The sequence below is a fragment of the Lepus europaeus genome, chromosome 1, assembly GCF_033115175.1.
Source record: "Lepus europaeus isolate LE1 chromosome 1, mLepTim1.pri, whole genome shotgun sequence".
Classification (NCBI taxonomy): Eukaryota; Metazoa; Chordata; class Mammalia; order Lagomorpha; family Leporidae; genus Lepus; species Lepus europaeus.
This window is the reverse complement of record NC_084827.1, coordinates 145,475,458-145,503,325: the sequence shown is the minus strand read 5'-3', so window position 1 is coordinate 145,503,325 and position 27,868 is coordinate 145,475,458. Positions and strand designations below refer to the sequence as shown.

Here is a 27,868-nt window from a genome sequence, read left to right as displayed (position 1 = left end):
AAGGAGCTAGGAGCTTCTTTTGTGTCTCCCACATGGGTGCAGGGACCCAAGCACTTGGGCTATCTTCTACTGCTTTCCTAGGCCATAGCAGAGAGCTGGATTGGAGGTGGAGCAGCTGGGCCTTGAACCAGCACCCATATGGAATGCCGGTGCTGCAGGCAGAAGCTTAGCTCACTTCACCACGGTACTGGCCCTATTGTGCCCTTTTATCGATGAGGAAACAGAGGCCCAAGGAGATTACGTGGCAAAGCTGCGTTCTATACCTACAGCCACAAGTCCTCACCACCCGAGCCCCCGAGCTTGGCTCGTGGTAAACTCAGCCTCCTGTTAGGAGACAAAGGGGACTTCCTGGTTCCCCAGCGCACTGGGCCTTCTTTTGCCCCAGGTTTGCTTCTTGCCCAGCTCGGTGCTGTCAACACCTTTCTGGAATCCTCATCCTTGGCTTCTGCTTTGTGACGTCATCCTCCTTGGCTCCCGTCTCTGACTACTCCACTGCGTTGCCCCTTCTTTCTTGAGCCTTATTCTTTGTTGAAGTGGCAGATGATAATTGTCCACCTTTAAAGGTGGAGTGTGACAAGTCAGTGCACGTCTTCAGCAGGTGAAGTGATCAGATCAATGTAGTAGGCGTTCCCAGCTCCTCAGACACTGCCATTTCTTTGAGTGGGGCGTCTTTGATCTTTTCTCTCATAGCGCTTTGTGAGCGGTGCGGAGAGTGCACTCTATAGTACTCTGCTGTGTGACAGGTCATTCGAACTCACTCCTCCCACGGAGCTGCGATTTTCCCATTACCCCACCTCCTGCCCGTGCCCTCCTTCCTACCCTCCCTTACTTCCAGGCTCAGGGCTAAATCTGTTTGTTTTTTTTTTTTAAAGATTTATTATATTTATTTGAAAGACAGAATAATAGATAGAGGGAGAGGGAGAGAAGTGTCTTCCATCCACTGGTTCACTCCTCAAATGGCCACAACAGCCAGAGCTGCGCTGATCTGAAGCCAGGAGCCAGAAGCTTCTTCTGGGTCTCCCACAAGGGTGCAGGGGCCCAAGGACTTGGCCATCCTCTACTGCTTTCCCAGGCCATAGCAGAGAGCCGGATTGGAAGTGGAGCAGCTGGGCCTTGAACCGGCAGCCATATGGGATGCTGGTGCTGCAGACCAGGGCTTTAACCTGCTACGCCACAGCACCAGCCCCAAGACTAAATCTTAACTGACACATTTCTTTGCATTTCCCCCTTTAAAGAACACCCCACATTCCCCCCTTTCATTTGTAATTTACTCAGAACCCTGGCATCTCTGTTTTTAGTGCTGTCTTCTTCTAAGTGTCTGATTCCACTTTATAACATTAGATTAGTAAAAATAAAAAAATATCCCCATTGGTTAATAAGAAGAGCTGGTGAAGAGGTGGGAAAGTAGAATGCGCACACATTTCTGGCAGCAGTGGAAGTTGGGATTTATTGTTTGGCTTTATTATAATGATTTCATGACAAATTTAACAAAATCTGAACACGCTTGGGTTGGTGAATTTGGAGGGTAGTTATTGGGATACCTACCATAATTTTTAAACAATTTCTTTACACCCTTCCTTGTTTTGTGTTCTTGTTTGCCTAGGACTGCTCTATGCGGGAGACAAACTGGTGGAAGTGAATGGAATTTCAGTTGAGGGACTGGACCCTGAACAAGTGATCCACATTCTGGTACTAGTCCTCCTGGTCCTGAGTGAGCCGATGGCCATGGCTGGACTGAGCCTGTCATGCCCATGTGTGTGGGGATCGGGTGTGCAAGTCGTGTGCTGGGGGTCAGCGGCTGCCACCCGCCAGGCCCCAGGCTGGTCGTGCAGTTCACTGCCCCAGAAGTGCTGACCCCAGCCTCAGGAAGCCGCCTGGCGCCCCAGCCCAGGTCCTCCCTCACTTGGGTTGCTCCGCTGGAAGCAGCCCTGGTGGGCAGAGCGGGCCTTTGGAGGGGAGTCTGAATGTGAGCTCTCACCCACCCCCTCCTCCAGCGGTTGCACCACCTGAGCTCTGTTTCCTGCCTTCCTCAAGGGCAGCTGTAGGCGAGAGCAAGTTAGCAGATGGCAGTGCTGGGGTGGGGGTGGGGGGGCGGGGGGAGGGGGCGCCTTTGCTGGCCTTGGGGGAGGGAGCTGGGGACTTGTAAGCTGATTATGGGAGCCTCTGGTCTCTCTGTCATCATTCCCTGCAACCATTCCCCAAATCCCACCCTAGGATGTCCGCTATCCCACATCTCCCCAGCCCCCCCCCCCCCCCATCTCCAGCCAGGCAGACTCCAGGGGTGGGGTCTGAGGTTGATCAGCAGTGGTTCTCACACTGGGCTCCTGGGGGAGCTCTAGGTCTCCACAGAGCTGACTTAGAGACCGAGATGAGCGGTGGTATTGTAAGGAGTATGATAAGCACCCAAGTAGTTGGGAAGATTCTGGGTGACAGGCAACACGCTGCAAAGGGAGCTTGAAATACTAAAAGTCACAGCGTGTGTGTCCCTACCTCAACCTGGGTGCCAGCTGAGTTGCCAGGATGGTGGGACTCTGAAATTCCCCAGAGTAAGATTGGGGCCTTATTAATTTCTGGATTTTTTTGAAAGGCATGAAGAGAGAGAGAGATTCCCCCCACCAGTCTTACAAATGCTCACAATGGCTATGGCTAGGCCAGCCTAAAGCCAGGAGCTTGGGACCCAATCAGGTCTCCCATGTAGATGGCAGGAACCCAGTTACTTGACCCATCACCATGGGCTCCCGGGGTCTGAGCTGGCAGGAAGCTAAGTCAACAGCTGGAATTGGAAACCAACCTTAAGCACTGTTGTGGGATGTGGGCGTCTTGGCCACTAGGCTGAATGTCCACTCTTCTGATCCCTGTCATGGTGCACAAGGGGGTTCCCAAATGTTCCCCCAAAACTCCCGTTCTCCTTTAACTGTGTTCTTCCATGAACTTCGGAAGCCTGCTCATTTGTGAGGGGGGATTCTTACCTCCCCCATCAGACTAGGAGTTTCTCCGTATGCCCCATCAGTTTGAGGGGCTCCCCGTTTGTACCGTTAATTTGGAAGCAAATCAGTTTTCCTAGAAAATGTGGGAGCCCTGGGACATCAGGGTCAGGTAGTACAGAAACAGATCCTCAGGAAATGCTCACTGAGTGAGGGCTTGGCAGGGGAAGACAGAGACCTGTGGGAAGAAGATGTGGCCGAGAGGGCTGTGTCTGTCAGCAGTGGGGAGGAGGGTCCCTGGGGGAGACCCCATGTGGGTTCTAGCAGATTTGTGACCCGGAACCCTGCAGTGAACTTGACTGGTTCTGGTGGTGACAGTCAGCTCTTGAGCCCTTGTGAAAGTCTCTGAGGGGGATGTCACTAGAGACCTGGATCCATTCCACTGTGACTCCGTCCGCCAAACCCCAGTGACCCTCTGGGATTGGGCTCGCTCTAGGATTGGGTGTTTTTCCGCCTTTGTCACTTTCCAGGCCATGTCTCGCGGGACAATCATGTTCAAGGTGGTCCCTGTTTCCGACCCTCCTGTGAACAGCCAGAAGATGGTAAGAACTTGCCGAGCCTTCAGCCTCCTACACAGTGGGTCCCCAAATAGCAGTAACAAGGCCTTAATGTGGCTTGAAACACAGCTCTCCTTCACACCACGTTGGACATGTGTTCAATGCCGGCTTAGATATTTTTCAATGCCTATGATCCAAGATGCCGGGTGAGCATACACAACGGCAGATGGGGGTACCAAGTACTCAAGACGCAACTTCAAAAGTTGTGCAAATGTGAGCGAAAGCATCGCAGAGCCAAGCCAGTCTGTTCCTCAAAACACTTGTATTCCATGGGCCCTAGAGCAAATTCAGGAGGCATGTTCTCCAGGTTCTCTCTCTTGGTGAGGGTGGAGAAGTGGGAGAACTGGTTTGTCAGTTGTGGCGGCCTGCAGGGAGGGCTCTTACGATGGTCCCATTATTCACCTGCTGTCAGGTGTACGTTCGTGCCATGACAGATTACTGGCCCCAGGAGGATCCCGCCATCCCCTGCATGGACGCTGGATTGCCTTTCCAGAAAGGAGACATCCTCCAGATCGTGGACCAGAATGATGCCCTCTGGTGGCAGGCCCGGAAAATTACAGACCTTGCCACCTGTGCGGGGCTGATTCCTTCTAAGCCTCTTCTAAAGAGGTGAGAAAAATCCGTGCTTCTGGACTCAGGAAATGAAGTGTTCTCCTCGGGGTGGGATAGAAAGAGACAAGCAGAACACACACACACACACACACACACAGGTTACACATCCAAATAACTCAGCTCTATGTCCTGGGCATCACGCATACCCAGGGGACTCATCATATCAGCTAGAAACAAGAGAAAATACTCAAGGAGGGAAATTGAACACAGAAAGTGTTAGGTCTGCATGTTTATCTTCTCCCTCTCCATTCATATGTTGAAGCCTAATACCCAGTGTGACAGTAGGAAGGGGTAAGGCTGTAGGAGTTGATTGGGTCATGAAGGCAGAACACTCATGAATGAGACTTGGGCCCTTCTCAGAGAGGCCCGAGGGAGCCTGTTTGCCCCTTCTACTGTGAGAAGACGCATCTAAAAGGTGCCAAGTAGAGAGCAAGGTGACATGGAATCTGCCAGGACCTGAATCGTGGACTTCCTAGCCATCGGGAACTATGAGCAATACATTTCAATTATTTATTAGCTATGCGGTATTTTGTGCATAGCACTGTGGTATTTCGTGATAGCAGCCCAGACACTATGACAAAACGTCATTGATCTTTCAAAGCCGAGTTGAGGTCAGTTATTGAATCCCAAATCACCACCCTCACCTTATGCTACTGAGAGTTGACGAGATCACCAAGGAAGGGAGTGAAGAGAGAAGAGGGAAGGGGTCCAGGGCTCAGCCGTGTTAAACATCGGGAAGAAGACAAGGACCTAGGGAAGCGGATTGCGAAAGAATGAAAATCGAGCCGCCTGGCGTCCTGCGCAGCTCTGCCAAGGGCTGCTGAGGGCACTGCGGACAGGTGTGGGATTTAGCAATGGGAACGGCCCTGGCCAGCTTGACAGAAGCCATTGCAGTGGAGGTATGGGGCCAAAGTCCGAGTCAGGGTGGGATTCGAAGAGGCTGACGACAATGATGGTGGAAAGCTCTTTGAGACATTTTGGTGTCAAGCAGAACAGAGCAATGGCGAAATGGGGGAAGTGCAGGGATCACAAGGATCACAGGGGGGTGGGTGATGCCGGTGGCAGGAGCCATGCGGTGACATGGAAGAGAAGAGAGTGGCTGCTGCCAGGGTCCTTGGGCAGCCAGGAGAAGCACTCTGCTCTGCAGATGGCAGACTTCGCTTGCTACGGGATCGTAAGCCAGCATTCGTGCACAGTAATAGCAGGAGAGGAGGCTGGGTATGTGGGCACAGTTGAGGCTGGAGCTGGTGGAAGTTCTCCTCCAATTACTCTATTTGCAGTGAGAGCAGTGTCATGGGTGAGGGTAGGATGGTAAGAAGCTGTCAGGAAAAGATTACCAAGCAAGGGAAAAGTTTGGGAAGTTTCCACAAGTGCACACGGGTTAGGTCGATGTGGCACAACCAGCAGTAAGGTTAACCTTACTTAGGTTAAAGGTCACAGATTTGGAGCACTTCTGGTCAGCTTCTTGGGGTGTAAGTCCAGATTAGACAGAGCTGGAATCAATAACAAATCAGGAAAGGGCCAGGGGAGTGCTCAGAATGGACCATGGAGTACAAGCCATTGAGAGGGAGAAGGGGAGGAAGCCAGAGGGAATCAGTAAAAGGAAGCAAGGTCAATGGATTTTAGATCCTGGGTGGTGGGAGGTGTTGGCAGGAGGAAGGGATGCTGGGAACTGACGTGGTGGAGATGCTCAGCTGCTGGTGCTGATAAGGCCTAGGGTGTGACAGCAGGAGGAAGTGGTTGGAGTTGGTTGAGGACGTCATTGGAAAAAGAGGTGATCAAGAACCCTAAAGCCAGAGTGTCGGAAGGCGTATTTATAGGCTTAAATCATCGAGAGCGTGGCACGTGTGGGTGCGAGCAGGAGTCATTAGTGGAGGATACTCAAAGCAGGTGGCACCTAAAGAAGAGGGTGAGTGATCTGGGAATGGCAGTGAGGAGCAAGGACAGCCCTCCCCACCCCCACTCGGCCCACGGAGTGGGGCCATGTGCCGTGGTGTGCCATGGTGTGCCGCGGCGTGCCGTGGTGTGCCGCTGTGTGCCATGGTGTGCCGCGGTGTGCCGTGGTGTGCCGCTGTGTGCCATGGTGTGCCGCGGTGTGCCGTGGTGTGCCGCTGTGTGCCATGGTGTGCCGCGGTGTGCCGTGGTGTGCCGCTGTGTGCCATGGTGTGCCGCGGTGTGCCGTGGTGTGCCGCTGTGTGCCGTGGTGTGCCATGGTGTGCTGCTGTGTGCTGTGGTGTGCCGTGGTGTGCCATGGTGTGCCGTGGTGTGCCGTGGTGTGCCGCAGTGTGCCACAGTGTGCCTTGGTTGCTGTGGTGTGCCATGGTGTACTGTGGTGTGCCATGGTGGCTTGAAATCAGCCGCATTGAAGGAGTGGACACTGCAGAAAACAGCGCATCGCTGCTGTCTTTGTTTTGGCCTAGGAAGCAGCGGGAATTCTGGTGGTCTCAGCCGTACCAGCCTCACACCTGTTCCAAGTCAACCATCTGTGAGTGTGTGGTTCCCTCTGACCCAGCACAAGCTCCCACTGGAGCCTGCCCCAGACAGCATCCCTGAATGTCCCCAGGGCCTGTAGATGTTCTCCCTGGCAGCCGGCCCTCTGAAATGCCACATGGACAGGGATGGCTTTGGACTTAGAAGATTTTTCGGGTTATCAAAACAGAAAGGTCCTTGTGTTGCTGTCAACATAAGATGCCCCTCCCTACCTGAAGCCTGGCAGGACCTCGGCAGCCCGTAGGTGCGTTACACCAGACCAGCACCCAGCACTGCGGAGCCATCACAAACCTTTCCTCCCTCTTCTTCCCCTTCCTCCTTTCCTCTCTCTTACTCGTTCCTTTTTTCCACTCTTTCATTCAATATTTGAGTTTCTGAAATACACCGACCTAAGCTCCTCAATCCAGAAATGAGTAGAACGCAACCTTTACAGACTTTATTGGGATGGGAGGGGGTGGAGTCTTCCAGAAGCAAGTAGATCCCTGAGTCTAACAAGGCTCCTGAAGGCACTCATTGGTCACTTTGGTACCAAATCTCCATTGAACTTCTAGAGAATCAACCCAGAATATTAATTACGATAATGTTGGCACTCTGCTTCTCTCATTGTAAATTAGCCTAAGGAACTACGGCATTGACATTGTGTTTTCTCTCTGTCTCTGCTCCCATTGCTTGTCTGCTCCCAGTGATTTCTATGGAAGAAGGTAAGAAATAGTATTTAAAGAAAAACCACGTATCTCCAGAGTCTGGGAGAGACTTGCTGTAGGTTTTTTAAAAACTCAATTCAGTTCAGCCATTAAACTCTTCTGAAGTAGCTAGTAGTGTGGGAGTCACTAATTTATAAAAAATTATAAAAAAGAACATGGGCAAAGTACAATTGTCCTAACACAAAGGATTAAGGAGAGGTAATGTTTATGAACAGCTTCAGTGTAACACAGCACCTGGAAAGAACTCAGCAAACATTGCAAAATGGATCAAGTATTCTGTTTCAACTTCTTTATACATGTTATATATAAATAACACCTTAAGGAAACTGTCATTATTGTTCCCATTTTATGGATGAAAAGATTGATGCTCAGAGAAGGTAAGAATGGTTGTCTGAAGTTGCAGATGGTGTAGCCTGGATCCAAGCCTCCATCTGTTTGAAGAGCTCTATACTGGGGGCAAATGGGACTTGGAGCTATGACCCCTTCCCCTTCTCCATGCCCAACCATCTGGAAGACTCCCGATGAGGTCTCGAACACCCCTGTGCACACACCCACATGTAAATAAGACGCTGCCTCCTCACAGAGAGGAGAGAGAGGGAGAAACACAGTCCCCTTAGCCACCACTCACATTTCATCCTTGCATTGGAAAGTGAGGCCAGGGACTGCAGAGGAATTGTTTTTAAGGTTTATTTATTTATTTGAGAGGCAGAATTAAAGAGAGAGAGAAAGAGAGAGAGGGAGGGAGAGAGAGAGAAAGAGAGAGAGAGATGTCTTCCATCCTTTGGTTCACTCCCTAAATGGCCACAACAGCCAGAGCTGAGCTGATCCAAAGCTAGGAGCTTCCTCCAGGTCTCCCATGCCGGTGCAGGGGCCCAAGAACTTGGGCCATCTTCTACTGCTTTCCCAGGTCATAGAAGAGGGCTGGATTAGAAGTGGAACAGCCAGGACTTGAACCAGAACCCATATGGGATGCTGGCGCCATAGGTGGAAGTTTAGCCTTTTATAGTACAGCACTGGCCCCAGCTGAAGACTTTAGAAAACAGATCTATAGATGTGGGGCCCTAGCCTGTATTCCCCAAGGACAAAAGACATGTGTGATACTGGCAGATGAAGGTGGAAACATGAGCAGAAGGAAGTAGGAGAGGCTCAAATTTGGCACCTGCTCCTGGGTTTGTGTTCCTGGAGTCACATCACAGGCTGTACTGTTTAGAGGGAGGGTTGGGGACCATGTGGTCCTGGTGAGTACAAGCCCACTGTCTTGGATTGGGTTGTGTAACCAAATGCTGCAGACTGTGGGGCTTAAACAGCACACACCTGTGTTCTCACAGTCCTGGAGGTGGCTAATTAGGACCAAGGTTCCAGCAGAGTCACTGTCCTGGCTCACAGATGGCCACTTCCTTGCTGTGTGCTCAGGTGGCCTTGGCTCTGTGCATTCTTAGACCTCTGGTGCTGCCTTCTCTCTCTCTGTCTCTTTTTAAAAGTATTTATCTGTTTGAATGGCAGGGAGTCAGACATACAGACAACGCGAGCTCATTCACATCTTTTGGTTCACTCACCAAATGGCTGCAACAGCCAGATCTGGGCTGGAGCCGAAGCCAGGAGCCAGGAGCTCCATCCAGGTCTCCCATGTGGGTGGCAGAAACCCAGGTACTTGAGCCATCACTGCTGCCTCCCAGGGCCCACATTAGCAGGAAGCTGGAGTCAATGAGTGGAGCCAGGACTTGAACCCAGTTATTCTGAAGTGGAACTCGGGCATACTAACCCGTGAGGCTCCAAACGTTGACCTCATTTAACCTTCATTTCCTCCCCATCTCCAAATCCAGGAACAGTGGAGGCTAGGGTTTCAGTCTGTGGATATGCGGGGAGGCATAATTCAGTCCGTGATATCTACCTAAGCCAGAGGTGCGTACCTGTGGGTTTGGGGAGAGCAAAAGCAGCAGCCCCCTCCTAGTGACAGGGCCAGAAGGGCCAGGGCTCTTGCGTGTTGCTGGAGAATCACCCCTGGTCTCTGTAGCTTCATCAGAAAATCCAAAATGACAATGTTTGCCTTTCAAAAAAACCCTCTGATTATGTCTCGGGAACTAATGAACTCACTGTTGTTATCCAAGGCTCATCTGGAACATAATCTCTAGATGAATATAAAAGGGATTGAGTGACGAGTCAAAAGCCTCAGCCATGTCACTTGTCTATCTGTACCTCTGAGAAGGAGCGCCATTTCTTAGAATTTATCATATTTCATAATTTATGTGAGAACATTCGTGCACGATGTGTTTTTGAGGGGATGATAATATGTGGTACTTTATGATATTTGTTATCCAAGCTGTACCTCTGGAACATGTATTAGACTCATTTATTAAACTCATTCTTAAACTATTTCTTGAGCATGTGGGAAGTGCTGGGCACAAGATGTACAATGCTCAAAGAGGAAAATATTTTTTTCAGAAGGTATATTCAAGTAAGTTGTTTTGGTCCTTAAAGGAACATTCAAGGGCAGAGTTTATGATAGGCCTGCTATGTGCAGGACAGTGTGCTGTGCTCCATGGAGCCTGGCAACACCAGGAAGCGGTGCCTGCTTCCGAGAGCTATCTAAGAGAACAAATAAGACAAACAGCCAAATGGTGAAAGTACGGAGTGCAGCTGGTGCATGGGAGCAGAGGACTGCAGGGGGCCGGAAGGAAATGCTGGCCGGAGGCCGGGGCGTCCATTCTGACCAACGTTTGAGATGGACTTTGGAGGTGACAGGTGGAGGGGACAGTGTAAGCAGCAGCACAGGGCAGAACCACGATGTCTGCTCCAACGGGGCGATGAGATGGGAGAAGGGGACATGAGCCTTCCATGTGGGTTCAGGCACGTTGTGGAGGGCTTTCAGCGGCAGGACAAGTGGTTTTGTGAGTTATACTTTTTATCCTCTTAGATGAGGGTAACTAATGCATAGTTTTTCATAATACGATTTTCCACAACCCTTTGAATACCCCCTTGAATGCATAGATTTCACATTTTTTGGCCCCAAGTAAACTTATCTTTTAATTCCATTTTCTACAAATTTTTGGATACCCTTATATATCCCTCAGCTAAAGGTAACGTGCACTGAGCACTTACTATGTGCCTGACCTTTTCATGTGTCCTCTCACGGAATCCTAGATGGTAGCTGTTTTCAAATTTTAATTGATATCTGATCGTCCTATATATTACGAGGCACGTATGATAATCTGATGCATGTATACAGTGTGTAATCTAATCTGGGCTTTAGCACTTCCACCACTTAAACACTTATCATTTCTCCATGTTGGGAACCTTTATATTTATCTCTTTCAGCCTTTTATGAAATGTATACTACGTTGTTGTAAACTTCAGCCACCCGCCGTGCTGGTGGGAGGGCTTAGTGTTAACCCTATCCGCAGGTGGAGAGCAGAGGCTTAGAGATAAGTGCATTTATCCAGCACTCAAAAGTCCACGCGTTAAAAGCTTTAACCATTTTGATACTCTATGTCCTCCCACATATACATCTCCATCTAATATAGACCAATCCTTTTTATCTCTCCAAGTGAGCAGGAGTCGTAAGAGAAACATTATCATAAGTTGGTCTGAGTTTTATTGGTCTATGTATGTGGATTTTTTTAGTGCTTTTTAATTTCTTCTTTCTGTGCTCTTTTATAGAAGATGACATGAAGATTGACGAGAAGTGTGTGGAAGCAGGTAACATTTTTTTTTCCTGATTGATTTATCACCAAGAAGAACTGTGCAGCCTCTAGCTACAGACTGCATGGAACAGAGTGGGCCAAATGGACCACAGGCCTCTGTGTCCGAAGGGTCCCCACCCTAGTCCTCTTCCTCTTCCTCTCTCTCAGGGGTCCTGCACTTGGAAGGGATATCTCCAGGCTCCCAGGGTTGTAAATAGTGTCTTGGAAATGACCTCACGAAGGCTTGGTGGCACTTGTCATAGCAAACTCCCATGCTCCTGTGGAATACTATACAACACTGAGATATCAAAATTTACAGAAGCAAAACCTATGTTCTGTTATTAAGTCCAATACCATCTTCTGATCGATTCTAATACAGATGGATAGTAATGGATTCCAAACTTTTGAGAACTATATGAAAGGTTCTTACATTTCTATACTTAAACTTTTTTCTGGTAAATTGCAAAAAGATGTTTCAAATTTGGTGGTAGAACTAAGATTGGCTCAAGAATCACTAGGTTTTTGTTGGGAGAGGAGGTGGGAAGACTTTGACAGGTGCATCTGTCTTGCCTTAATGGACTAATCTAGTTTTTAGAAATGAAAGAACAGGTGCTGTATTTAAATGGTGGCTATTTCAAAGATCCATGTATATTTCTCTGAATAGCAACAGAATAATGCTGACACTTTCTTTTTTCAATTTGTGGTAATATTCATTTTCTTATAGACAGTGAGAGAGACAGAGAGCAGCACTGGCCGTAGCAGCCATTAGGGGAGTGAACCAATGGAAGGAAGACCTTTCTCTCTGTCTCTCTCACTGTCTATAAGTCTCTCTCTCTCTCTCACACACACTGTCTAATTCTGCCTGGCCAAAAAAAAAAAAAAAAAAAAGAAAGAAAGAAAATGAACATTACCCGCCTTGCTTGTGGACCACCAATGCTGCAGACAGGATGCCCCCTTGTGTATGCCATTGAGACACCACTGACTTGGCCTTGAGTTAGGAAAACAAGTTTAAAGTTAGTGTATGGGCCGAGGTATGTACCAGGGTATTAGACTATTTTAATACATACTCAGTGTGGACAGTAATGTAATAATTTTGGTTTTTGCCTTCATGGAAAACTCAAGATGAAGAAACATTTGAATCTGGTAAGTTAAAAAATGAGTTATCTGGTATTGATTTTTAAAATGTATAATTTAAACATGTTTAGAGATATGACATACAGTTGTTTAAATACATCAACAGTAAACAAAATTAAAAGGTAACTAGCTGAGATGTAGACATGTTGGTTTGCTTCACTGTAGTAACTATATGTAAGAATCCCATAACATTATGCTCTAAAACTCAACTGTACACAGTACAATTTGTTGAAAAATCAATCAGCCATGTAGTTGTGAGACACTGAAAATTTTTCATTAATGAGTGTTTCTCATAGGGCCAGTATTTGTTCATGAGGGGCATTCTAGAACTTGGGGGACGGGGCTCAATTTTTGGTTTTCATTTTGACTGGAGGTACTGCTGACCTTAACTGATGAGAATCGGGAGAGTTTGGTACCCTGCGTAGTGAACAGCTGTCCCTAGCCCCACATTGCTGCTGAACCCAACCCATTAGACACGTAAAGGTATGGTTATTTAACACTGAGCAGTGATGTAGGTTTTCACAAGATATAACATGAAAGCCCAGTGGTTTCGAAGACAGAGACAGTCATCACGGAGGGAGACCTTCAAGCAGAATGCATAGGGCCTTGCACCGACTGAAGACTTTGTTCCACACATCCTATCCACCCCACGTGGATGCTAAGTAAACTAGAAAGTGTGGTATCTATACTGACCCAGTTTCCCTTTTCTCTAATGTAGCCTTTGGTATTACTGAGGCACATAAATATCAAGTGTCTATTCCTCAAATAATATTTGCATCGTTAGTGGCAATGTAGGCCCCACAAAACATTTTTTTAAACCGACCACCTGTTGGACCATGATAACGTTTCCTTACCTGATTCCAAGTATCCTGTGCTCTCTCGTTTTCTTTGTTTTCTGGTCTCTAATTGCTTCCACCTGTTATCCTTGCTTCAGTTAGGGCGATTTCCTTTCTCTCATCATGTACAAAATAAAATCTGGTCTGCATTTACCAGAACATTCTTTATCCTAGATCCTTCTATTCCTTTGCTCATCTGAATTTCTGCACTTCATATAAGGAAATACTTTCTGGCCTCCTCACTTTGTTTAAATTCATGTTCCTTCAATTTAAGTAGTATAAACATCTAGTCATTTCTTATCTCTTCTAGGGAAGTCATGCTTGAGGATGTATATATTTTTTAATTTTAATTTAATTTTTATTTTTTTTTTGATAGGCAGAGTGGACAGTGAGAGAGAGAGACAGAGAGAAAGGTCTTCCTTTGCTGTTGGTTCACCCCCCAGTGGCCGCCGCGGCCAGCGCACCACGCTGATCCGAAGGCAGGAGCCAGGTGCTTCTCCTGGTTTCCCCTGGGGTGCAGGGCCCAAGCACTTGGGCCATCCTCCACTGCCTTCCCGGGCCACAGCAGAGAGCTGGCCTGGAAGAGGGGCAACTGGGATAGAATGCGGCGCCCCAACTGGGACTAGAACCCGGTGTGCCGGCGCCGCAGGCAGAGGATTAGCCTGTTGAGCTGCGGCACTGGCCGAGGATGTATATTTTAATGTAAAGTATTTTTAAAGTCTAAATTATTTCCTTTTTGTTACATTACAGTTACTATATTTTTAAAATTATGCATGCAGTAGATTATATCACTTATAATTTCCATTTCATAAACATAAGAATATAATTTCATAAGAGAAATTGCTACAAATATTAGTTATAAAAAGAATGCTTTGAGACAGATGGAGTTGGAAACTACTCACCTAAATTATTTGCGCATCACTTACATTGTTCCTAAATTTCTTGTTTTCCATTGTCCTTACTTGGCCCACTGTTTGGGATTAGTTTAATTTTTAAAAAATGTTTTTGTTTATTTGAGAGAGCCCTCAGCCTCTGGTTCTCTCTTCAAATGCCTGCAATAGCCAGGGCTGGACTAGGCTCAACCCGGGTCTGGGTGGCAGGGACCCAAGTACTTGAGACATCTTCCCAGGGTGCTTCCCAGGGTGATCATTAGCAGGAATCTGGGGTCCGGAGCCAGGCCAGGGCTCATCCCAGGCACTCCAGCATGGCATGCAGGTGTTTCAGTTGAGATCTTAACCACTAGTCAAACATCCACTCATAGTTTCATTTTTATTTCCTTTAGATTATATTCCTTCTTCTTTGTTCTAGTCAACTCATCATTTTGCTGGAATATACTCCACATGCTACGGGTGTAGCTGAGGTTAGGACATTTGCTGAGTCTGTGAAAGGAGAGATGGTATGGCATAGTGAGTAAGACCATGAACTTGAGCCACATTTTCTAAGTCTGAATCCTGGGTCCATTCGTCCCTAACTGTGGGTCTTCTGGCACTTAACCTCTGTGTCCATCAGGGTCCCCATCTCAAAATGGGACCAATAATTAATGTAAGTCAACTGCTTATGGCGACTGACCGACAGGAAGTGCTCCATGAATGTTAGCTGGCACTATTATCATGAATCGTGTTCTTTGTGGGCAGTCAGCAGCAGCAGTAAGTAGGGCAGTGGAAAGTGCACAGCTGCCCTTCCCTACTGCAAATCAGTTCAAAGGGTGAGAACTCTGCAGAACATCCTAAACCTAGCTCATGTAGAAGCAGCACCCAACTGACATGATTTTGGGTAGGTAACCCTCGGCATCCATCCATGATCTTAATCTTATTACTTAGACTGCTTAGTGGACAGTTGGAGTTTTTTAGTTGGGCCCTACTCTGAGTGAAGTGTTATATGTCCCCTTAGAATTTCTCCGGGAGGTGATGGTATGGTCTGTTTAAGAGCAGTGAGATAGGGAGAGAGAGAGAGAGAGAGAGAGAGAGAGAGAGAGAGAGAGAGAAGAGAGAGCACACATGCGCTGCTTCAAGCTGTCTAGAAAACAAAGTTGGCGCTGGGGGAGATACTTCCATCGTCAGTGGGCCAGTCAGAAATGGGAGCCCATGTGCTGGACCCAGAAAGGGCTGAGGAGTGAGGAATGAGGACACTTGGCTGGAGGCTGTTGCAGTGTCTGTCCCAGCAACCCTTCCACCATTTCCCTCTCTCCCCAGGGCTGCTGCAATATGGCCCCTGGGAGAGGAGGGGGAAAGCTCAAATCCATTGCCTTTCTATAATTTCTCTTTCAAGCCCCATTTTGTAGAATCTTTATAGATTAAAAGGCTTCAAGAAGAGTTGTTTTTAAAATTATTGATTGCAGAGACAGAGAAAGCTAGACACCGATCTCCCATCTGCTGTTCCACTCCCCAGATGCTTGCAAAGGCCCCATGTACTCAATCCAGGTCTCCCATGTAAGGTGGCAGAAGCCCAATTACTTGAGCCACCGCTGCTGCCTCCCGGGGTCTGCATTAGCTGGAAGCTGGAATCAGGAGCCAGAGGCAGGCATCAAACCCACATGGTGGGAAATGGGATACAGGCATCCTGACTGGTGTCTTAACCACTGGACCAAATGCCCACCCTCAGGGGGAGCCTTGGCAGGCAACTTGTGGAAAACATTACTGCACCCTAGAGGCAGAATCAGATTAAAAGAATTTTTGAATCCGCGATTGTGTGTTGCTTGTTTGCCTTGCCTGGCCTTACCTAAGTTATAACTTTGAATGCTTCTCTTACATCGTGTGTTTGTATTTGATGGCTAACCTGATCTCTCTCATGTTTGTTTCTGCCCTTAACTCAACATCCAGAGGAACTTTCAGAAGGTAATTATTGTTTCCTGAGTACACCATGTTTAAGATCTTACAGAGCCTTAGAGTGAATACTTGACAGAATAACTGTTAAGCTAAATATAACAATATTTTCAGGGTGATATCAACACTGAAATATTCAATTTCATAGAATATATTTAAAAATGATGAAAATAATTAAGCTGTATGAACCTAACCATGACTAAACATTTCCTTTTAAACTTATTGACATATCTACAGAGAGAGAGAGAGAAAGATCATTCATCTGCTGGTTCACTCCCTATATGGCCACAATGGCCAAGGCTGAGCCACTCCAAAGCCATGGGCCAGGAACCTTATCCAGGTCTCCCACATGGGTGGCAGGAGCCCAAACACTTGGATCATCTTCTGCTGCTTTTCCCAGGCCATTAGAAGGGGGCTGGTTTGGAAGTGGAGCAGCTGGGACATGAACCTGTGCCCACATAGGATGCTGACATTACAGGTGGTGGCTTTACCTGCTATGCCACAATGCATACCCTGACACTTCTTCATTAGAGAAGCGTGCTTAGTTGCCAGAAGATAGAATTGATATTGGTGTGTTTACCTTAATATTTTAAAATGCATGTTTAAAAATGGTTAAGAATATAAATCAGTTCATTCCATGACCAAATACTCTATATATTTCAAGGATCAAAACAGAGTCACGTAAATGACAAGGAACTTAAAATTAAAAGTAATTTGAAAATGCCTGTCTATGACATCCTCGCTGGAGTTCATACCAACTTTTCTGAAGCTACAACAGAAGCAGAAGCAGACGTTTGAACTCACCCTGGATGTTTAGAGGTGCTGGGTGAAGTTTGCTTCCCTTGGCCTCTCAGATTCCTGGCCAAATGGGAATAATTGACAGCTTTACAGCCAATACTAACTTTGTCTAGAATGAACCATTTTATAAGGGAGAAAATAAAAGTCTGTATCTATCAAAGAGATTAATTACAGACACTGAAGGAACAGAGTATCCATAAGTTAAATTCAAAGACACTTTCTCTGTTTCTGTTTTTAAAAGTTTATTTATTTGTTTATTTTAGAGGCAGAGTTACAAAGAGAGAAGGACAGATAGAAAGGTCTTCCATCCACTGGTTCACTCACCCAATGGCCACAATGGCCAGAGCTGAACCAATTGGAAGTCAGGAACCTGGAGCTTCTTCCAGGTCTACTATGCGTGTGCAGGGACTCAAGGACTTGGGCCATCTTCTGCTGCTTTCCCAGGCCACAGCAGAGAGCTGGATGGAAAGTGGAGCAGCGGACTTGAACCGGCACCTATGTGGGATGCCAGCACTGCAGGCAGCTGCTTTACTTGCTATGCCACAGCGCTGGTCCCCCTAGCATTCTTTAATAAAGCACTCAAGAATAAATTCAGCTGTATTGCCCTCTACTAAAAACCTGTCACCGGGACACTGAAGCTGGTTGCACGCGCTAGTTCTAAGCAAATGTCTCGTGCTTACATCTTTTCCTGTCATTCTGTGTGTTCCAGACAAGGAGGAGTTTGTTGGCTATGGTGAGAAGTTTTTTATTGGTAGGTGATGATTACCAAGAGGTGGGTCCTACATCACTTGCTAAGTTACTTCATACTGGCCTGATGCTCTTCTCATTCTTCCGAAGCTTCTTTTGCTTTTGGACATTTTCAAGCTTGTTCCATGTTCTGGTTTTGTTGTCTGGTTTTTGGGTCACTAGTCTGATTTATTGAGTGGTCCTTGTTATTCATGTAGTTTCCATTCGATATCTCTTGATTATTTGTTAAATGCAGATCTTTTTTATTTCCTATAGATTGTTTCACAGGTTACTCACCTTGGTCTAAAGAGACCAATTTGGTGACTGTGAAACTCACTGCTTGTGGCCACAATTCTTCTTTCTTAAAAAATTTATTTGAGAAGGGAGAGAAAGAGAGAGAGAGAGAGACATACAGACACCAGAGAGCCTGCAACAGCCAGGCAGGGCTGGGATGGAACCAGGAGCCAGGGACTGAACTCGGGTCTCCCCGCTGGGTGGCAGGGAGACAATCACTTGAGCCATCCCTGCTGCCCCCTAGGGTCAGCATTAGCAGGAAGCTATGGGTAGGAGCTGGAACCAGGAGTCAGACTCAGGGACTCTGATATGTGATGCAAGTCTCATAACCACTAGGTTAAGCAGCTGCGCCGTCCACATTTCTGTAGTCTGTCACTTAGTTACATCCTCCAGAAACATAAGTCATGCCACACCCTGCCTCTCCATCATCCAGTGCCCTCCCACATGCTCCATCACACTCCAGTGCTTCCCCAAGGCCCTGAGTGGCCTGGCTGCAGTCCCCACTCCTCCCACCGCCCTGGCTGTGGCTCACCGCCCTGCTGCAGGCTCCCCTGCTCCTCTGGGAGCGCCCCAAGCAAGCTCGTTTCCCTGCATCTCGGCGTTTGCTGTTCCCTCGGCCTGGGTTGCTCTCCTCCCAGATGCTTCCTTAGCCAGCTCCGTTACTTCCCCCAGACCCCTGCTCAATGCCACTTCTCAGAGATGCTCTCCTTGGCAATGTACCTGTCATTCTCCACCCACTCACCTTTTTTCTAAGCACTTATGTCTGTTGTTCACTTTTGTCTCTCCTCCATCAAATGTAAATTTTCCGAGAAAATGGGCTTGGATTAGTTGGCCCCTGCACATCCAACACCTAGTGCAGTGCCTGGGACCCTGGGGTGACTTAGACCTAACAAGAGGGGTATTCCTCATTTTCCCTTCATAGCATTTCCTGTCTTCTCCCTTCAGAAAGCCAAGTCTGCATTCATTAGCCGCTTACTGTGGCAGTCACTACAGGCTCCATCAGATTTGAAGGGAGAAGGCAGTTCTTCCGCCCTGGATCTCACACTGTGTGCCTTTCCCCCTGCCCAGCTGGCTTCCGCCGAAGCATGCGCCTTTGTCGCAGGAAGTCTCACCTCAGCCAGCTGCGCACCACTGTGTGCTGCACTGGTGGCTGCTACAGTGCAGTGGGTGCCCCTTACGAGGAGGTAGTGCGGTACCAGCGACGCCCTGCAGATAAGCACCGCCTCATAGTGCTCGTGGGTACGTATGTCCTAGTGTGCACCATCTCCTGTGATGTTTGGAGTTTTCCCTCTAGATTTGTCTGCATTAGGAATAGCAATAAGAGTAGAACTCTCTCTATGGAAATATATAGAACTCTATAAAAATACTGTTTTATGTTTTTAAGAAAAAAATAAAATCTGTTTTATATGTGTGTTTATAGGTATAACTTTATTGCAGCCTGCTCTCTCTCTCTCTCTCTCTCTGTGTGTGTGTGCACACATGTTCCCTCGTGCACAATTAAATTAAGAGGATATTATAACTGAGATTCTGTTTTGCCTGTTTAGAATTTGCCCTAGAAGCATAGATGATGTACCCCTAGACTGAATCATTAGTCTGTATGAGGAAAATAAACCCTTGGAGTCCATTTCCCTAAGAAATCTATACTCATGTCCTTTACAAAAGTGCCTAACATCTTGTGAACTGTATCTTTGGTGCTAAAGAACAGTGCTGGGGTTACCGCTGTAAAATTGGCCCCTGCAGCAGTAGCATCCTGTGTCTTACTGCCATCCTCTCTGTGTGCTCAGCTGTGACCAGGGCAGGCCTTGGTAGAGCAGAACAACATGTCTTAAAGCCAGGACCTGAACATATAATTTGCGGGGCCCAGTGCAAAAATTAAAATATAAGGGAAGTGTTAAGAATTTCAAGATGCAATAGCAGAGCATCAGTCCAAAGGTGGTGTCCTTTTTTTTTTTTTTTAACTTTTTAAAAATTATTTTTCTTACTCTCTTTTTTTAAAGACTTATTTATTTATTCGAAAGAGTTACACAGAGAGAGGAGAGGCAGAGAGAGAGAGAGAGAGACAGACAGAGAGGTCTTCCATCTGCTGGTTCACTCCCCAATTGGCCGCAAAGGCCAGAGCTATGCCGATCCAAAGCCAGGAGCCAGGAGAGTCTTCTGGGTCTCCCATGTGGGTGCAGGGACCCAAGGACTTGTGCCATCTTCTACTGTTTTCCCAGGCCATAGCAGAGAGCCAGATTGGAAATGGAGCAGCTGGGTCTTGAACTGGTGCCCGTATGGGATGCTGGCGCTTCAGTCCAGGGCATTCACCTGCTGTGCCACAGTGCCAGCCCCAGGGTGGTGTCCTGCTAAGCATATAAAAGTTGTGTAACTGCAGGTTATATACCCATGATGTTGGCACTGCCTCCACTTGGGCGTGGGAGTTCTGATTCAGCCATTCAGAAGTGTGCCCCTGAATTCTCTGGTCCTGAGCCTGTGATCGTCGAGCTGATTTCTCATCGTGATGTGATGGCAACTTCATCTGAGGGCAGAAGGCAGGATGTCCTAGCTGATGTGAAATCAGGCCAGCACATTCTCACAGACCTACCATTTTGTGATGTTTGTTAGGGTGCCGGGTTCCTGCAGTTTCCAATCTCATTTCTGAACCTTGAGGTGGTGTGGGTCACTCCCCAGAAGTCACCAGGAAAATTCCCAAGAGTTTTCTGGTGGTGTTTGATTTGTGAGCTGGGAAGGCACCTAGTTTCCCTAAAAACATTTGCTCTTGATTTTCTTCAATAGAACAATTGAAATGATTGTTTTGCTGCATGATTATATTTATCCTCATCTAATGATTTCCTCATGTGACCCTTTGTGTTTAGGGCCTTCTGGTGTTGGGGTAAATGAACTGAGAAGACAACTTATTGAATTTAATCCCAGCCATTTTCAAAGTGCTGTGCCACGTATGTTTAGTTTTTCTTTTCTTTCTTTCTTTTTTTTTTTTTATAACAGTTTGTGTTTTGGTAAAACTCTCCTTGCCTCTTTGGACACACCAGCCTCACTGAACTGTCATGCCATCTTAGTTGTCAAAGCATAAGACACAAGGGATGATCTTGTCTTTGTTGTGTAAGACACAAGGGTAGAGGAAGTGGCTGATGGCTGTGATTTGGGAAGAACCTGTCATAGCAAAAGATGTGTAATGTATTCTAAGGACCAGCTCTGGGCTTGATAATGTGGGGAAATTCAGCCTGGGATTATCTTGGTTTCTACTCAAGCCCCAGTGGAAGGAGGCAAAAAGTACCCCCAGATACACCAGGGTGTGGAAGGAATCCCGAGGGACTAGCTGGGATAGAGATTGGATTTGAGAGACCTGGTGGTGGGGGAAGTGATGTTAGTGGGTTTACAAAATAACCCACTATGTCATCTACAAGAGAAAGGGGCAGATTCAAACATCGGAGAAGTCTAAAGGCAGCTGATAGCAAGCAGCCAGCAGCGGTACCTACCCAGTCAGAATATCCCCACCCTGCTTTCTCCTCTCCCCCTGTACTCCAGCCTTGGAGAGTTACTAAACGGGAGAGGAGCAATAGACCTGCAGAGAAAACAAGGAGAAGCGAATCAGGCTCCTTCTCTCGGCCCCTGGTTTCTTTGACTGCTTCCCCAGGTGAAGAAAGCCTGAGCCAGATGTGTGGAGGAGAAGCCCAAAACAGAAGTGAAGTTTATAGCCTTGCTTATTGCAGGGGAACAGGGCTTTAATTGTTAAACGGAGTCTGAATTATGACAATGAACTTGTGGCATGAATGACGGTAGGCTTTTAAAAACGAGCCTTAAGCCGGCGCCGCGGCTCACTAGGCTAATCCTCCGCCTTGCGGCGCCGGCACACCGGGTTCTAGTCCCGGTCGGGGCACCGATCCTGTCCCGGTTGCTCCTCTTCCAGGCCAGCTCTCTGCTGTGGCCAGGGAGTGCAGTGGAGGATGGCCCAAGTCCTTGGGCCCTGCACCCCATGGGAGACCAGGAGAAGCACCTGGCTCCTGCCATTGGAACAGCGCGGTGCGCCGGCCGCAGCGCGCCTACCGCGGCGGCCATTGGAGGGTGAACCAACGGCAAAAGGAAGACCTTTCTCTCTGTCTCTCTCTCTCACTATCCACTCTGCCTGTCAAAAAAAAAAAAAAAAAATTAAAAAAAATTAAAAAAAAAAAAAAAAAAAAAAACGAGCCTTAAGTGTGATCAGAAGAGCCACAGGATCTGCCAGATTTCCACCCAGCAGCAGTATGACACCTAAAACGTTGTTTTAGGGTCACATCCCAAACCCTGTGTATCCTGAAGTGCTGCTTCTGTATGCAGAACAGGCATGAATCTCAAAAGGAAAATCTCAAAAAGGGTTCGTCATGTTTCAGTGCTCTGGGTGAAAGTGAAATGCTAACAGACTACGGGAGAATTTTAAGGGATATGGATAACCACCATCAAAGTGAGAAAATGTGGCCCAAATGTTGCTTTCAAAATCGAGCGAACACTTTTTACTGTCCACTAATGGATGCCTTGGGTTATGCAGCAATTCATGCAATTTAATCCACCGTATCAGATGTCAGTCCAATGGAAGCAAATGAGAAGGGGCATCTTTGGTTTATGTGAACGTAATTCAGTATTAACCAAAGCCAATACAAAACCTGGAACATGGCAAGCACTCAGTACACATTAGTTGGGTAAATGGATGATCAGACATTAAGTGACTTTTAGCTATTCAGCGAACTCCTATATTCCATGCCAGGGGCAATTTCAGTTGAAGAGTCTCTAGTCAAAAGGGCCACGTCAGAGAATTCAGATTCGGCCCAAGCTCTCTTTAGTTTTAGTGCTCCCTGAAAGGAGTCCCTGCTCCACTTGGGTACAAGTGCATCTGGGGAGGACTGAAGGACCACACGGGCCTTCTCCACTTCACACCTGAGATGATGTGGGGCAGTGGAAAACGTTAGGTGAGGAGGAGTCCGGACATCTAGGTTCTGGCTTCCACTTCAGTTTTCATTAATTCTGTGAATGTGAGGAAGTTAAGCACTCTCCAAAAGCTGCAGTCACTGTTCAGTGAACCGTGGATAATAATGTTTCTCTTAGCGAGACGCGTGGGCGATGAGATGACTTCATGGAAATGTGCCATCCAAACAGGACATTGCCAGTGCTGATACCTGGGAGTCTTCAGACACCTTAGGTTCATGCATAATTCCCCAGTGCCTGATCTGAAGTAGCAGTGTTCCCAGAAGGCCCCCTGATCCTGGCTCACCACCTAAGACATCCTTTTTTGTACCATGAGCCCTTAATAAAAGTTTATAGATGAACCGATTTTGATGTGAGAATGTCATCTTCATTACCAATTCAGGCTCCTGCTTTTGGTTATAGCTTTTTATTTTCTTATGTTTGTTTATACATTTATTTATTTATTCTGACTGACCCAAATGCATATTGGTGATAAGATACTTTGAAGACTCTGAAACATTTCATTCCCCTTTCTGACAGATACTACTCGTTCCAAAAAGAGTTATGAAATAAACGGGCGTGAGTACCACTATGTGTCAAGGGAAACCTTTGAGAGCCTCATATACAGTCACAGGTGAGGCAGAGGTTCAAACATCCATTCTAGCCCCTATTTTACATTCAACATCGATTTCTTATTTTTATGCACTGTCTAAAGCCCTGGGGGGAGTGGGTAATTCCTTTTGTTTCTGAAGAGGTAAGCGAGGAATGTATGTTGATACAGTAGTACACAGACTCACTGGATGTGAAAAGGGAACAGGATTGAGCTGCAAACTTGAGAGAATTAAAGGAAGTAATTTTTTCTCTTGCTGAGTATCCACTAGTTCTTTTTGAACTAGTAAAGTCTATATATTCAAATCTTTGGATTTATCTTCATGTTACCACTAATAATGTTTCACTTGTAGAAAAATTCTTTTTTTTTTTTAAAAAAGATTCGTTTGTTTATTTGAAAGGCAGAGTTAGAGAGGGAGAGAGAAAAGGTGGGGGGAGAGAGAGAGAGACCCCAACCTTCCATCGGCTGACTCACTCCTCAAATGACATCAGTGGTCAGGACTGGACAGGCCAAAGCCAGTTCCATCTGTGTCTCCCATGTGAGTGGCAGAGGCCCAGGCACTCAGGTCATCTTTTGCTGCATTCCCAGGCACATTAGCAGGAGTTGGATTGAAAGTAGAGCACTCAGGACACGAACCAGTGCCCATATGGGATGCCGGTGCTGCAGGCAATGGTTTAACCCAGCCCCAAGAATTCTTCTCTTTGTCTCACCCTTGCAGGATGCTGGAGTATGGTGAGTACAAAGGCCACCTGTACGGCACCAGTGTGGATGCTGTTCAAGCAATCCTTGATGAAGGGAAGGTCTGTGTCATGGACTTGGAACCTCAGGTGGGTCTGTTGGGGGATATTTCTCAGCTCCCCAAAGTAATGAACGTGTGTCATCTCCTTTGTACACATCTAATTTTATTTCTTTTTCAAAATTATTTATGTATTTATTTGAAAGAGTTACAGAGAGAGAGAGAGAAGGAGAGAGAGAGAGAGAAAGAGAGAGAGAAAGAGAGCTTCCATCCACTGGTTCACTCCCCAGATGAATGCAATGGGCACGGCTATGTCAGGCTGGAGCCAGGAGCCCCATCTGGGTCTCCCACATAGGTTCAGGGACTCAGGAACTTGGGCTATGTTCTGCTGCTTTTCCCAGGCCAATAGCAAGGAATTGGATCAGAAGTGGAGCAGCTGGAACTTGAACCCATGGCTATATGGGATGCCAGTGTCACACGCAGCAGCTTAACCTGCTGTGTCACAATGCTGGCCTCAATCACTTTTCATATCTAATGGCCAAGAGCTTGCCTGAAACACCAATTGCCAATGTCTTGATTTTGGTTGAGGAAGAATTGGGTTGAGGTGGGGGGTGGTCTGTAAAGAGAAGTTAGATTATTTCTTACTTGGGTGTTGGTCACAGGCATCACACTAACTTCTCATGGAGGGAATTACATGTTGTTTTACACAAGGAGGTTGCTGTGTTGCCATGTCTGTGGTCGCTTCATTGAGATCATATGTGGAATGGAGCAGGAATGAGCAAGTTAACATGAGATCAACAACATGGGATTCGAAGTCCCAGTTTTTATGATCATTGTACTTTGTGTTTTCTTAGTCACTTAAAAATATACTTGTGTGCTAAAGAGACATAGAGGAAGAGAGATTTGTTCAAAGCTGGCAGTCAGTGTGGAGATGGCAGTGGGGTCAAATGTGAGGTGATGCAAGAGCAAAGGGAAGTGAGGGGGAGACAGAACAGATCCACCTTGAGAGCCTCTCTTTGTCCTTGTCATAGGAGATCATGTATAGAACCCCACTCCCAGGAAGTCAGATTCTCTCACACACACACTCTTACCCAGTTAGTAGGATTTCAGTAGCCAGTGATAACTAGTGAGAGGAAGAGCCAGGGTTTGCACTTAATTTTGATTCTAGAATCCAGCTTCTTAATTACTAAAATGTTTGATTTTTAAATTTTTTTTAGGGATTGAAAAATTGGGGATGACATGAGACTATACTCTGTCCAAAAAAAATAGTTGTTAATTTCTGATTTTGTGAGAACGTTCATGTTGAATCTAGGAAGCAAAGACTTCTGTTTTTGAATGTGCTTTAACTTTTCCATGTAGGATATTCAAATGGCTCGAACTCAAGATCTGAAGCCCTATGTCATATTTATAAAGCCATCTAACATGAACTGTATGAAACAGTCTCGGAAAAATGCCAAAATTATTACCGATTACTTTGTGGACATGAAATTCAAGGTAAGGTGCAGTCAAAAATCACTGGAGTGCTTGCAGTAACTGTGGAGCTGGGGGGAGATCTGGGTTAGGCCAATTGAGCACCTTGGAGGTCATTGTCCTTGTTCTTTCTTTTGTACCCACTCCTGAAGCCCCTCAATAAAATGGTTTGGTCAAAAATAAATTGCTGGCCAGCACTGCGGCTCAATAGGCTAATCCTCCACCTGCGGTGCTGGCACACCGGGTTCTAGTCCTGGTTGGGGCGCCAGATTCTGTCCCGGTTGCCCCTCTTCCAGGTCAGCTCTCTGCTGTGGCCCGGGAGTGCAGTGGAGGATGACCCAAGTCCTTGGGCCCTGCACCCCATGGGAGACCAGGAGGAAGCACCTGGCTCCTGCCATCGGATCAGCGCAGTACGCCGGCCACGGTGGCCATTGGAGGGTGAACCAACGGCAAAGGAAGACCTTTCTCCCTCTCTCTCTCTCTCACTGTCCACTCTGCCTGTCAAATAAATAAATAAATAAATAAATAAATTGCTGTATTGTTTCCAGAGAGCACTATGTTAAAGGGTGTGCTTTTTAGGGCACACATTTAGCTTCGTGATTAATTAAGGTGCCAGTTAAGACACCCATGTCCCATATACAGTTTCTTGCTAATGCAGTCACAGGGAGGAGGTGGGGCAAGGGAGAGAGAGAGGAAAGGGAAGAAGAGAGAGAGAGAGAGAGAGAGAGAGAGAGAGAGAGAGAGAGATCCCATCCCTGATTAATTCACCAAATGCTGATAATAGCCAAGGATGGGCCTGGAATTGGGAACTCAGTTCAGGCCTACCACATGGATGCCAGGGGCTCAATACCTTAGAATCTGCATTACAAGGAAGCTGGATTGAAACCGTAGCCAGGAGTCAATCCCAGGTATTCTGATATGGGATACAAGTTTTACCTATTCAAAAGGCAGAGACAGACACATGAGGGAGGGAGGGAGGGAGAGAGAGAGAGAGAGAACCTTCTATTCTCTGGTTCAATCCCCAAATGCCTGGGGCTGGACAAGGCTGAAGCCAGAAATTCTATCCTGAGCTCAGTCTGGTCTCCCCTGTTGGTGGTAGGGAGCAGGGACCCAACAACTTGGGCCATCACTTGCTGCTCCCCCCTCCCCCCCCACCAGGGTGGGCAGGAGCAGGAAGCTGGAATCAGAGTGGAGCTGGAACTCAAACCCAGGCAATTTCCATGGCATTCAGGTGTCCCCAGTGCCCCACTGTGCCAGGCACCTGCCCTGGGTGCAGACACCTTAACCAGCATCTTAACTGCTAGGCCAAGTGCTTGCCTCAAGTCGCCTTTGTATCATCCTCCATCTTGGCACTTTTACCTTCCTACTTTTTTCAATGACTATGAAAGTCTGATTCTCCAATTTGCCTTTCAGATACAGTCTGGGGCTGACTTCTCTGAGTCACTGGGGCATTTAAAATTGTGTTCTCATTTTGATGGCAAATTTGTTTCACTATCATATGTATGGTCACTGTGATACTTGGTCACCTTTTAAGGGAGTATTGCAGCAAAATTTGTATTTTGAGTGCTCATGGACACATTAAAATAACAGCAATGAATTTAATGTTTTAATGCCCAGTGAAGGCCAAATGCCTTCACAGAATGAACATTTCATAATAGTAGAAATAGAAAATATTACAGTGAGTTAGGGACGTCCAAGTCAACAGAGCCAGGTCACTCTCCTCATGCTGAAAGCAGCCATTTTGTATTTGCAAAGTCATATTTTTCTTATTCACTTTCATTTGAAATTGATGTTCCCATTTCAAACATCTTGCCTACTTGCTTTTAAATAAATAGCTTCACAACGAATGTGACAGCATCAGAGTGTATTATTTCTATTTGTCTCATGAAGTCCATGCTACCTGCCTTTTTCTGTTTCATTTGAAGGATGAAGACCTACAAGAGATGGAAGATTTGGCCCAAAAAATGGAGGCTCAGTTTGGCCAGTTTTTTGATTATGTGATTGTGAATGACAACTTGCAAGATGCGTGTGCCCGGTTGTTATCTGTTGTACAGAAGGCTCAGGAGGAGCCTCAGTGGGTCCCGGCCACGTGGATTTCCTCCGACACTGAGTCTTCGTGAGGTCCCCTGCTTCGGGCTGGAGTTTTAGCACTGCACCCTTGTCGGGGAGACCTGGAATAACGGCTGCTGTCTTAACAGCAGTGCTGACCCATTTTAGTGTGTGCAACTGGATAAGTGCTGCAGTTCATTAACTAACAGTATCGCAAAAATTGTGTATGGCTCTATATTATATTGCAAGGCTGTGCCGAGTGACACGTTTGGCTTTTAGGGAAACCTTTCTCTTTTCCTTCCCCTCCGATGCGGTTGTGGTGGGCATATCAATAACGTCACCAAGAAGGAGCACTTCTTAGGGACTTCAGGTCTTTCCAAGATTCAGTTAAAAGGAGCTTTCCTAAATACAATGAGCAGTATTTAATTTCG

At 46.9% G+C, this 27,868-nt stretch overlaps 1 protein-coding gene across 1 annotated transcript in view; it reads left to right on the top strand.

The window, feature by feature from the left end:
* The window catches only part of MPP4 (MAGUK p55 scaffold protein 4), a 37,119-nt gene extending 9,611 nt beyond the window's left edge, over positions 1-27,508 (top strand). The window contains exons 7-21 of the mRNA XM_062196834.1: positions 1,604-1,689; positions 3,455-3,526; positions 3,954-4,150; positions 6,574-6,638; positions 7,327-7,344; positions 11,005-11,043; positions 12,150-12,170; positions 15,817-15,831; positions 17,327-17,368; positions 18,706-18,876; positions 20,493-20,573; positions 23,113-23,206; positions 23,901-24,009; positions 25,278-25,412; positions 27,314-27,508. Coding sequence (XP_062052818.1) covers positions 1,604-1,689; positions 3,455-3,526; positions 3,954-4,150; positions 6,574-6,638; positions 7,327-7,344; positions 11,005-11,043; positions 12,150-12,170; positions 15,817-15,831; positions 17,327-17,368; positions 18,706-18,876; positions 20,493-20,573; positions 23,113-23,206; positions 23,901-24,009; positions 25,278-25,412; positions 27,314-27,508 — 1,340 coding nt within the window. The remainder of the gene's footprint in view (positions 1-1,603; positions 1,690-3,454; positions 3,527-3,953; positions 4,151-6,573; positions 6,639-7,326; positions 7,345-11,004; positions 11,044-12,149; positions 12,171-15,816; positions 15,832-17,326; positions 17,369-18,705; positions 18,877-20,492; positions 20,574-23,112; positions 23,207-23,900; positions 24,010-25,277; positions 25,413-27,313) is intronic.
* The last annotated feature ends 360 nt before the right edge of the window (positions 27,509-27,868 follow it).